Source organism: Saccostrea cucullata, unplaced genomic scaffold, assembly GCF_032062105.1.
Source record: "Saccostrea cucullata isolate Sc308-1 unplaced genomic scaffold, CSIRO_AGI_Scuc_v1 ctg2681, whole genome shotgun sequence".
NCBI lineage: Eukaryota > Metazoa > Mollusca > Bivalvia > Ostreida > Ostreidae > Saccostrea > Saccostrea cuccullata.
In genome coordinates this window covers 42,487-54,953 of record NW_026935113.1, presented here as the reverse complement: position 1 = coordinate 54,953, position 12,467 = coordinate 42,487, and the positions used below count along the sequence as shown (strand labels likewise).

Genomic DNA, 12,467 nt, shown 5'->3' with positions numbered 1-12,467 from the left:
ACCTTCCTTGGATATCAACAATTTTGACCTTTGACCTTGACCTTTTAGTTATACTTGCACTCGGGAAACTTCAACCATAAGCTGGCATGCTGGGGAATGAGTACCGGGGTATTTTACAAACACATCTTTTTTCACTAAGTTCACCCACAAAATAATGCTATTTAAACATTTTTAGGTAAAGAATTACAAGGTAGATATTTGAGAGTATAGTGAAAAAAATAGTTTAAAAGATCAAAGTTATAAATACTTAAAAAGATTAAAATAATTTAGCATTTATATTTAAGTTCTACTGCATAATTTACTTTCAAAATTTGCGGAAATTTCAAATTTCTTTTTTGGTATATAAAGTTTATTAAGGAAATAGTTTTCTAAGATTCGTTTCAGTAACTGAAGTAATATTTCAAGCAGTTTGATTATAAGTCGGCTGAAAGAATTAACGGGGAAAATTTAACGTAAAGTTAAATTCTTCTTTGGTGCAGAACGAAGCCAGGAATTATTTTTGCACTTGTAGGATAGTTTGGGAAAGGATAATAGGTGTCATATCCGCATACATTACATGTACATGAGGTCAAAATCAGTTCACATGTACTCACGTTACATCAGGAATTAGGAGTATACTCGGATTTTACAAGATGGCGTTAGAAGAATCCATTTTTCTGAATTCCAAAAAATCGACTAATTTTACCTGTCAAATTTGAAGTGATTCGAGGCATTGTCAGGTTCACAGTGAACTGCCGTCTTTATGTTTTCTTATAATCCATGAAGTTTGATTAATAGAATGCTCAATATAGAATATAGAGAAATATCCACAAGTTAATGAAAAATATTTTATAAACAAATAGAATTTAGGATGCCAAGAAATATTTTATTTCATTAAGTAATTATCACGCACGTAAAAATATGTACTTAAATCTTAAAACCTAAAGTAAGATATACTGTAAATGTATTATATTTAGAGTGTACAATATTTGGCGACAATTGATTTTTGAACAAGTTAGCATAGATTTGATTTAGCGCATTTCTTAATGTTTTTATTAATGTATATAAATGTATGTGTAAGACATTTAGCGCTGTACATGAATTAGCGGAAGTTTCTTTCCGCCAAGAACGCAAAAAAGAATACATCGCCAAATGGAATACGTTTACAGTAACAACCACAGAAAAAATTAAGCTGATAAAAAAGATCAATGCGCTGCCGGAATATTTTAAATCGTCAGTTAGTTTTAAGTAAGTCAATAGGAGTTATATTTAGAATCATCAATGATTATTCTTTTCTTTTATTTGTATATTGTCACTTTATCAATCTGTCTGATGTAAAAACAAAAATATGCTGTGAATTACTAAGACAAACACTTTCGTACATAAGTTGAGGATGTTTGTCATCCTGTACATGCAATACCGATAAACTACACACATAATACGGATCTTGCTTTATTTACATCATTTTATCTCTTACTGGTGCATAATCCAGATTTATACCAATCAATAATGTAACTGGTAAAAGGTAACTGTCATGTCGTACTAGTAAATTTTCAATCGGGTGACAGCCCGTAAATTCAAAATTTACAACATCATATAACTCCCGACGTTTTTAGATTTACCTATAACTAATTTAACTACAAATGATAGTTTTTTGATGTTTCTTGTGATATTTTACTAATTTCAAAAACGGAATTTGAATTCCTATCTTAGTAGAGTTTTGTGTTCTAAAGAATTTCAATTTTCAAATCCTCTTGAGAATTTTAAGCGTATAAAGGATATTAAGAAGTCATGGATTGACGTGATCAAATTATTTTTATACATGGACAAATGACGAACAATATTCAATCTCAAAGTCCATAAAATAATACAAAATAGGATCAGAGCAAACACGGACCTCCGAAACATCAGAGGTGGGGTCAGTTGTCATGGAGGAGTGAGCATCCCCTTCTGACCGGTCACACCCGCCGTGTGCTCCTTGTCATGATCAGGAAATAACGGAAAACTCTGTCATCAATTCAGTGTTTAAATAATGGACTCAAAATTGGTATAAAAAATGTCATCACTTAACTCAATGGAAAATTGATTTTGCTGTCAAGGTCATTGCATTGACCATATCACTTACGAAATAATGACTTGAAACGAGACTGCTGATATTCTTGTTTCATCAACTTGCTTGTCTATAATTTACCTCGTTTCAGAAATTATTCATACGTAGAGCATGCTCTTGCGTAACGAATCAACTGAGATTTATATACTCCGTATGCAGGTGATGAAGTTATATTGCTGCATAAGTAAGGGAAGTTGACGATAGAAAAATTAAAGTCATCACGTTTATCATATAGCTTGGTTGTTAGATTACCATTAGCGTCTAACATATCACGAGGAATGTCTATTAGCCATCCTTAATAGTTAAATATAACTTTAAAAGGTTGAAAGTTCACTTCCTGTGTTTGCATTATCGAGGGGTATAAATCTGATTTATGCACCAATGACACAACAGAATAATAATTAAAACCAGACTAGACATTCTGAATCATAATTTTAATTTTGGCTAGAGTAGATTTATTTAGTTAGCACTACACATATTTATTTTGTATCTTACAAAAAACAAGTACTAAATAAACAAATTACTGAAAAATCATATATTTTCATGAAGTCATATTTTTGTGTTTCGAGGAAAATCGTTTGGTTCATGGGGATTTGATTTCGTAGATGAAGAATTAATGACTACTTATGCATTTTACATTTTTAGGTGGACATGAATTCGTGGGTCTCGTCATACCACAAAAACAACGAAAATAACCCCCCCCCCCATACACACACACACACACGAAAATTTGTGATTTCACAGTAAGTTAATATTTGGTTTTGTAAGTCATTAGATTAGTAACGGTGATATTAGAACTACAAGAAGATGTACATGTATTCAGATCATGCGTTAACGAAAGAGAAAATGGTGTCAATGAAGGAAAATCTGTATCACTTATGTAGAATATCCGTATGCGGCTGTATCTAAAGGATGAGAAGTTCCTCAACAAATGCTCGAAAGTGTTTGTCTTCGTACGGCACATCTACAGTTTGACACAAGTCGGAGACATAGCATACAAGTTTGAAAGATGCATTTCACACTGTGGGCGCTGGTTTTCTGTGCTTTCTTATTTGATTCTATGATTGAAGCCTGTAGCCCTTGTACCTGTAAACAGTCATCGATATGCTCTGGACAATACGCAGATTGCGATGGAAAAAGATTAACAGAATTACCCTCCACACTCCCCAGCGACACATGTCAATTGTAAGTACTTTGTAATTAAGTATACAATTTATTTCTAATTTGATGTAAATCATAAAAGAAGAATATAATGTCTCACCTGTAATTACTATTTTCATTCAGGAAATAAAAGCTGTTTTGATGAAATATGGTCTTGCATGAAAAAAAAATATATAAAATGAACTCTGAAGTATTTTAAAAGTTCAGTTATCGGTGTCAACAATTTGTTTCAGTTCTTTGCCAACTTTACTTCGCGAAATTTTAAAATAACAATTAATGATAAATGAAACGTTTCATTGTAGATCCATTGCTTTTTTTACCTTTCACATTTACATGTACCTATCACATTGTTACTAGATTCACTTTAACTGTTAAATAGTTTTTATTACAAATTTGAATTGCTCGACCAAAATGAATTGCTCAGCAGAGAGAGAGAGAGAAAGAGAGAGAAATAGAGAGAGAGAGAGAGAGAAATAGAGAGAGAGATATAGAGAGAGATATATAGAGAGAGTCTGTCAAAACTTTTAATCATCACGACTAAGCATAAGTTAATATGTTGTATGAGATGCAGTTTGTTTACTGTTTTCATGGAGTTTACTATTTAATTTTCGTAATACATATTTCAATTAAAATATTTTAGGTTGTAAATCTCTTGGCATATGCACATATTCGAATTGGTGCAGTAATTATATTGCAAGGCATGGATACGTTTACAGCTTTCGACACGTTATTTCGACATTCGGTGCATTTGAACATGCTCACAAAGTCTCTGGTCAGGGTGTTTGTTCCATTTCAATTATATCTGATATTCTAAATGACCTTGACCTATGATCTTGACCAAAAAAATCATATGTGGTTGGGTCAGTGTCTCTGCGATTTATCTTTTTAAAATTTTTTAATTTTTTGTTAACATCCAAAAATATCAGGTGCAATTACTCATTGAAATATATGAAATGACATATCAATCCTCTTAATAGTAAAATTCAATGTTTGGATTCATTTTATGATTGAAAAGATAGAAAAGGCTGCTGTAAGTTCATAATTTAAGATATTTATGAGAAATCTATTCTCCAAACTATAATATTCGGCGCACTCATTCTTAATGACACTCCGCAGTTTATAAAGCGTTAAATGTCCTCTATGCCTTTCTCTTTCATCATAACCGAAATGATTTGCTCAGTGAATGCTGATTTACCCTGTATTGAAGTAGCAAAAAACACACAACACCAGACTATTTTGCGAAAGATTTTACTCAAATTGAGATAAAAATTTTTAAGATTAAAAAACATGTAAAATACATACATGTAAAATCCAAAATTATGACATAAGATTACATAATCAACTATAACTAATGAGACACCAAAAAAAACATGCAAAAAACCTTCCAAGGTAACAAACACATAATCTCCATGATACAAAAATACAAAGTAAGCTTGGCCTTGCAAGGGATCAACAGCTAATCCCGTTTATTCCGTGTTAATTCAATATATTTGCATTGTGAGGGTAATAAAATGTTCCATGTAATCATCTGTATTTTTCTTGAAGCATAAACATATATTTATATCTTACATTAAAAAAAACTTGCTATTGACATTTTCTCTTCAATGTTTTAGAGACTTTTCTTCAAACGAGATTGCTACAATAGAGGACAGGACATTTTCTGGCTAGACAAACCTAAAGTTCTTTTAAGGGTTTTCTGAATAAAAAAAATGTTATAAGCAAGAAGAAAAATCGTATACGTCAGTGAAGTGTCAACCTATATCAATGTCTCTGTAATGACTGGCCTATTGCGAATAAGGACTCTACTCTCCCTTTCCCCCATTAATAGTTTCTACATGTCAAAGAAACTCTTTACAGTTTTGGGGGCGCGCTGAAAAGCCATTTTCAACAATGCTTTCTTACATTATACTGAATAATTTGGGATTGTACTTTTAAAAAATGCGGGATTTATATTTTAGCGGCTGACAACAATGCGCTAACTTATGAATAACGCTTATAATCATTTATTTATACAAAACATGATTCGGACGTATGTAGTGCTTATTCATGATTCCGCCAAAAAAAACCCATACCCAGGGACTGCGCTAAAATTTAAATTCGCCAATTTTGATTACACTAACAATGTTAAAGAACAAATGTCAAGGGTCACATTGCAATTAGTCCTACGTGTTATTTACTTTTAGTTTTAAAGTTTAAAGGACATATAAATATGGGGTCATCAGACCCTTTCGCACTGAATAAATTAAAGTTGAGTCTTCAGACCCTTAAGAAATTAATGAATGTTTAACGTTTCTACGATTTATCAGTAGTATAGAGCGTCTGGATGGGGGGGTCAAATGAGTGCACTTTTTTTTGGCGGAGTCAGCATATTTTTAATAAAACTACTAAGGCAGCACGTGCAGATGCAGTATGATCGAGAAGGATCTAGAACTTGTTCAGCATGAAAAGCACGTGCAGTATATAAGTAACATTTAGAATGTTCGTAAGGGACCCAGAACTAATATGCCTATGACTTATGCATTGTGACGTCATAACATTAGAATGATTGAGAAGGATCCAGAATGAATTGCCTAGACTGCATAGAGCATTATGACGTCATCAAGTAGGCAGCGATCACAGTCTAGACGTTTATGACGTCGTTTTACGGTAAAACTCGCAATATCTGTGTTCGTACTAAACGGGTCTTACTGTACCTATAAAAACTGTGTTAATGAGACATTGAAGCTCATTTGTTTGCCAGACTTATTGCCATACAGATGGATTTCGACAGTGCTATTAAGAAATTATTAGCAGCACAACAGAGATTAAGACAGAGAAGAAGAGAAAAGGAATTAGAAGCTATTATTCGTAGACAAAGAAGAAGAGAATGGGAATTACGCAGACAAAATGCACGGCTCTTACGAAGCTTACAGTGATCAAGGACTGCTCAACAACGAGAGGAAGAGGAAGAAAACCTACCATCCCCACCTTCCTCTCCAGCGCACGAACAACAACAACAGCCAAAACCGAAATTAATTTCGGAATACTACAAAATCCGATTGAATCAGGCCCGTCATTCCAGGAAATTCAAAGCCAAAGAAGATGTTTACACCATCAGTTTTAAGGAACTTCCAGAGAACGAGAACAGAGGATTTATTCGCCGTTTATTTCGGGACATGCTTGACAACGTGAAATATCAGATGCAGTGTAATCCCAACGATTATTTACGGCTGAATATTCGTCACCCGTCTCTGGATTCAGACATTTGGTACGAGTTTACCCAATGTAAACATTTCAACGAGGACCTGATTTTAGACAAAATAGAAGCCGTGCAACAATCCAAAAAGGATTTTAAAATCACGGACGGCGCTGTGGAATTCGACATGTTTCATGTCAAATATCCGGAAGGAAGTGGTGGACAAAATACGAAACATCTACAAGTGAATAAGGAGAGTTTCAAGAAGGGGAAACGATCTATCATTCAGATCGAGAATCCTTGGGATGTTTTGTGTCTACCTCGAGCCATAGTCGTCGCCCGTTTACACAGTCAAAAACCAGAAAACCCCGACCCAGAATGGGAAAAACAATGGTTACGTATGCGGAAAGGCGATAAATACTTAGACCAGAAACGGGAAGCCACAGCACTCATGGAACAAGCCGGGTGTGATACAAATCAACCCTGTGGCCCTGCAGAGTGGACGAAGCTACAACAAGTGTTAGCCCCTGACTATAGACTGAAAGTATTTCAGTTCAAGTCTACATCCTCTAAACTCTGTTTAGAACCCGTTTACAAAGGCTACGGAGACGGAACTTGTTTGAATGTTCTGTTAGACGACCAGCATTACGATGCCATCCTATCTATGCCAGGAGTGACGGGCAACCCTTATTACTGTGATCATTGCGATGTGGGCTATAGTCATATTGAATACCATCGGACCCAGTGCCCTCATCGCTGTTCCTTTTGTTTAACAAACACCCCTTGTGCTCCAGACGGGACTCGCATTCAATGTCACGAATGCCAGGGTTTATTTAAAAGCAGGACTTGCTACGAGAATCATTTACGGCCTTACAGTAAAAATACCACGACCACTGTGTGCAATTTAATGGGCCGATGCGAGCACTGTGAGAAATGGATGGGTAAAACAATACTCGCTCATCACCAGTGTGGAGGACAGAAACAATGTAAGATCTGCAAGAAAACCGTAGACACCGATCATCAGTGCTACGTTCAACTCAAGCCAGAAAAAAAGAAGAAGGGCAAAGACACCTTACAGTTCTACATCTATTTCGATTTCGAATGTACCCAGGAAAAAGGCACCCACATCCCTAATCTATGTGTGGCTCACCGCGTATGTCAACATTGCGGTCACTTACCCATAGAAGATCCCTGTCCTCACTGTCGACACATGGGATCCCGTCAACACGTATTTCAAGGACCAGAGACCTTAAGACAGTTCATGGACTGGTTATTACAACCCGACACAGGAAATAAGAATTCCACCTTGTTACACGACGAAGCTGTCATCATTGCCCACAATTTTAAAGGCTATGATGGTCAGTTTATTTTGAATTACTTGGTGCATACGGCCTGTATGAAACCTACAGTCATCATGAATGGCAGTAAGATCTTATCCATGCAGATCTGTGGACTGAAATTCCTGGACTCGTACAATTTTTTACCCTTTGCTCTGGCTAAGATGCCTTCAGCTTTTGGGTTCACAGAACTGAAGAAAGGATACTTTCCCCATTTTTTCAACACAGAACAGAACCAGAATTACGTGGGACCTTACCCGCCAGCGGCTTACTATAATCCAGACGACATGTCTACGGCCGGACGACAGGATTTTTACGAATGGTACACACAACAAGAAGGAAAAGTGTTTGATTTCCAGAAAGAATTTTTAGAGTACTGTATCTCCGACGTGGATATCTTGCGACGATGCTGTGTTCAGTTTAGGGGCACACTCAAGAGCCTGGTCAAAGTGGACCCCTTCCAGGAATCCATCACTTTTGCCAGTGCCGCCAATTTAGCCTATCGTCGAGGATTCATGCCCAAAAATACCATTGCTATCATTCCAAATCTGGGTTATGAACCTGCTCGTCAATATTCCATGAAAGCCTGTCGTTGGCTTCACTGGATCTGTCACAAGAGTGGCCAAGTCATTCGACACGCTAGAAACGGGGGAGAAGTGAAAATAGGAAAGTATATGGTAGACGGATACGAGGAAGCCACCCGTACTGTGTACGAATTTTACGGCTGTTATTGGCACGGATGCCCCACCTGTTATCCGAATCTAAAGACTGAAACTCATCCACATCGTACAAACTTTACGTATCAGGAATTATACGAAGAAACCCTGAGACGGAGTGTAGTCTTACAGGAAATGGGGTACACCGTACACAGTATATGGGAGCACGAATTCGATCAACAAGTACAAAGAGAAGTGAATATACAGACCTTCCTACAACACCTGGACCTTCAGGATCCCTTAAATCCTCGCCAGGCCCTATACGGAGGCCGAACCAATGCTACACGCTTGTATTGCCAGGAAGGGGACATGCGATACGTGGACGTCTGTTCCTTGTATCCCTACGTTTTAAAACACAAGCCATTTCCAGTGGGCCACCCTGAAGTCATTACTGAGAATTTTCAAGACGTGAGAACTTATTTTGGCCTGATCCACTGTCGGGTCTTACCGCCACGAGGTCTCTATCATCCCGTCTTACCTTATCGGACGGGAGGCAAGTTACTGTTTCCTCTATGTCGAACGTGTGCCGAACATCAAGAGCCTACCTCAAGCCATTCATGTCGACATAACGACCAACAACGCAGTCTCACGGGGACCTGGGTGACGACAGAACTACACAAAGCTTTAGACATGGGGTACAAACTGGATCGTATCTACGAAGTATGGCATTTCCCTAAAAGCAGTACGGATTTATTTAGACAATACATTGATACTTTTTTGAAAATCAAGCAAGAGGCCTCTGGATTCCCGACCGACTGTCAGACGGAGGAACAGAAACGAGCGTATATCTATGATGTGTTGAATCGAGAAGGCATCATGATGGATCCTTTGAAGATTGAAAAAAATCCAGTGCTGAGGACCATTGCTAAATTGTTTTTAAATTGTTTGTGGGGAAAATTCGCCCAGCGCCTACTCCTACCCAAAACTCGATACTTGTCAGAAGAAGAGGAATTACAGCAACTCTTACAAGACTCTACTTTAGACATCAAAGGAGTAGAACTGTTGGAAAATACAGACAACCCCGATGCAGACATGATGTTGGTCAATTACCAGGAGAAACAGGAATTCGTCGAGGAATGCCCTTTTGGAAACGTAGTGTTGGCCTGTTTCACTACAGCTCACGCTCGTTTGCATCTGTATGAAACTTTACAACCCTTGGGAGAGCGGACCCTGTATTTCGATACCGACAGTATCATTTATCAACATAAGGAGGGACTGTTTAACCCTACCATTGTCAACAGTTTGGGAGGATGGACGGACGAATTAGATGGGGACCGCATCATTAAATTCATGTCGGGAGGGCCTAAAAATTATGCTTACGTCACAGCCAAAGGAAAATCTGTGTGCAAAGTCAAAGGATTGACTCTGAACTATCGGGCCTCCCAGATCGTGTCTCCAGAGACTTTAGAAAAAATGTTGAAGAAAGAAATAGATGAAATCCAGGTCTCCTATCCCTACAAAATACAAAGGACCCGTCACCATGAAGTCAAGACCATGCCTTTAGAAAAACAATATAGAATTGTGTATGACAAGAGACAAATTGTAGAGAATTATAACACTTTGCCTTATGGTTATTAAAATTGTTTTATGCAAAAAAAAAATTTGATGTGTTGTTATTTTTTATACGATCGAGGTAAAAGAAATAAAAAGTTAATTGCTGTGTTAAGTATAAATAGACCCCTGAACCCCATTTTTCCTTCATTGATCAACATGTATTCCCAGGAGACACCCCTCCCCTCTTTTCAACTGAAACACGAATTTACCATGGTGGTTGCAGGGCCCTCTAAATCGGGGAAAACAGAATTTGTCAAGAAATTGGTGAACAATTTACACTGGATCACCCCCATGCCTCAAAAAATCGTCTGGTGCTATCGAGAATGGCAACCTGCTTATACGTCTTTAACAGATCGGGTGTCCTTCATTCGAAATATTCCTGAAGACGATGAGAAATTAGTGGCCAATTTAAATATTCCTCACTTACTCATTTTTGACGACATGATGGGAGGAAAAGCCATCGAATCGATTGTGGGTTGGTTTACCCGTAAAGCCCATCATCGGAATACCAGTGTGATTTACATCACTCAGAATTTATTTGATCGGGCAGCCTCCCATCGCACTATTAGTTTGAATGCTCATTATTTGGTCCTATTTAAAAACCCTAGAGATAAATCTCAGGTCAGTGTCTTGAGTCGTCAACTAGCCCTGCCTCATTTGATGTCAGCTTATCAAGATGCCACTAGTCCTCCTCATGGATATTTACTAGTCGACCTAAGTCCTCAGACCCCAGACGAATACAGATTGAGAAGTCGAATGTTTGAAATGCTGACTGTGCACATGCCTCAAGAGTATAAATAAAAGTGTATCACGCTCATCTTAGTCATTCATCATTGATCAATCATCATGGCTCCATCTGCCAAGAGTAAATTAGTGAGAACCTTACGACGTTTACAGCGGGAACGAGATCCCGCTAAACGAGCCCATTTAATCGAATTAGGGCGTAAAGCCTTATTGAATTGGTTTGCCATGGGGGCTCGAAATTTAATGAAGGGTGTACTACCTATTAATAAACAGACCCAAAAATTTATTAATAATCATCGTCAAGATTTAAGTATCATAGCCGATCAGTCGGCCAGTGATCAAGACAGAAAAAATGCCATTTTAAAACGCGGAGGAGCTGGGTTTCTTGGTGGAGTGATCATTCGTCATTTATTCAAGTGGAACAGCCCTAAAAAACCACGTGTTCGTCGGTTGAAAAGTGTAGTAGTGCGAGTCGATAATAAGAAACAAAGAGTGTTTCCCGATTGGATGGTGCGAGTAGGAGGAGCAGCTCAAAAGAGCAGAAAGAAGAAGAAGAGAAAAGCTCCCAAGAAAAAAACAGTTTCAAAGAAAAAAGCGGTGAAAACCAAATCCACCCCTCAAACTCTCGCTCAACGTAAAGCCATGCCCGAAAGTCTGAAACAAGAAATAAATCAGTATTATAAGGACCAAAGACAAAAAACGATGAAGGAGTTGTTAAAGAAACAAGCAGAACTGAGAATGGATCGTACTATGGGACCCATAGGCAGTCAAAGAGCCAGTGATTTAGAAGTGTTTCCTCGAGTGAATGTGGGAATTCCCTCCCCTGGAATTAAAGTCCCCATTCATTCTCCCAAAATTACGCGCTTTCAACCCTTGATGCCCTCGACGACGCCTCAACTACCTAAAGGCATGAGATATAAATGTCGATATTGTGGAAAAATTTATGTCAGGGAGAAAAGTAGAGATAAACACGAGATCGACAAACACGGGGGGTATGCCCCTCCTTAAGAGAGAGAGAGAGACTATAAAAGGGGGTGACATGGGAAACCTTTCTTCATTGTTATAAAAGATGGCTAAGAAGAAGAAGAAGAAAAAGGGTTGTTCTACACGATTAAGAGCTCATGCCCCTCTTTTAAGAGTGTTATCGGACCCTCACTATTCCTCTTCCTTAAAAACCGGAATTTTAAAACATTGTTCTGGAGACTGTATTCTGAAAATTTGTGAGATTGTCTACAACCTATTAAAAGGGGTGTTACCTCTCAATTCGGCTCAGAAACGAAAACTAGCTCCAAAGAAACACATCTTCAGGAGACTGGTTCGACCCCAATCCATTCAGAAAAGACGAGCTTTATTAGTCAAGCAGAAAGGAGGTTTTTTTCCTCTGTTAGTAGCAGCAGCAGCCCCTTTACTTTTGGACCTCCTAAAATGAGTCGTAAAATGGTCTTGGTGCCTGAAGTTCTGTTGAATGAACTCAAGGCAAAATTACCCAAACCCCCAGAATTTCAAACCACCCTTAGCTTAGGTCAGGAATTGGATGAGATTACACAGCGTGAAGATTTAACCCCAGAAGAAAAAGTGGCTTTATATGGTCAAGAACTTTATCGCTATAGGAATTATTTACAACAAGCTAGAGAACCACCGACTCCAAAAACACCAGCCCCTGCACCCGTAGTCCCTGCAGCAGCAGCAGC

At 37.9% G+C, this 12,467-nt stretch overlaps 1 protein-coding gene across 1 annotated transcript; it reads left to right on the top strand.

Moving 5' to 3' along the window:
* Window positions 1-3,098: 3,098 nt before the first annotated feature.
* Window positions 3,099-10,056, top strand: LOC134241904 (uncharacterized). The gene is made up of 3 exons (XM_062723921.1): window positions 3,099-3,274; window positions 5,991-6,161; window positions 6,312-10,056. Exons 1-3 carry the CDS (start codon window positions 3,099-3,101, stop codon window positions 10,054-10,056), a joined length of 4,092 nt encoding a protein of 1,363 aa, XP_062579905.1.
* Window positions 10,057-12,467: the final 2,411 nt, after the last annotated feature.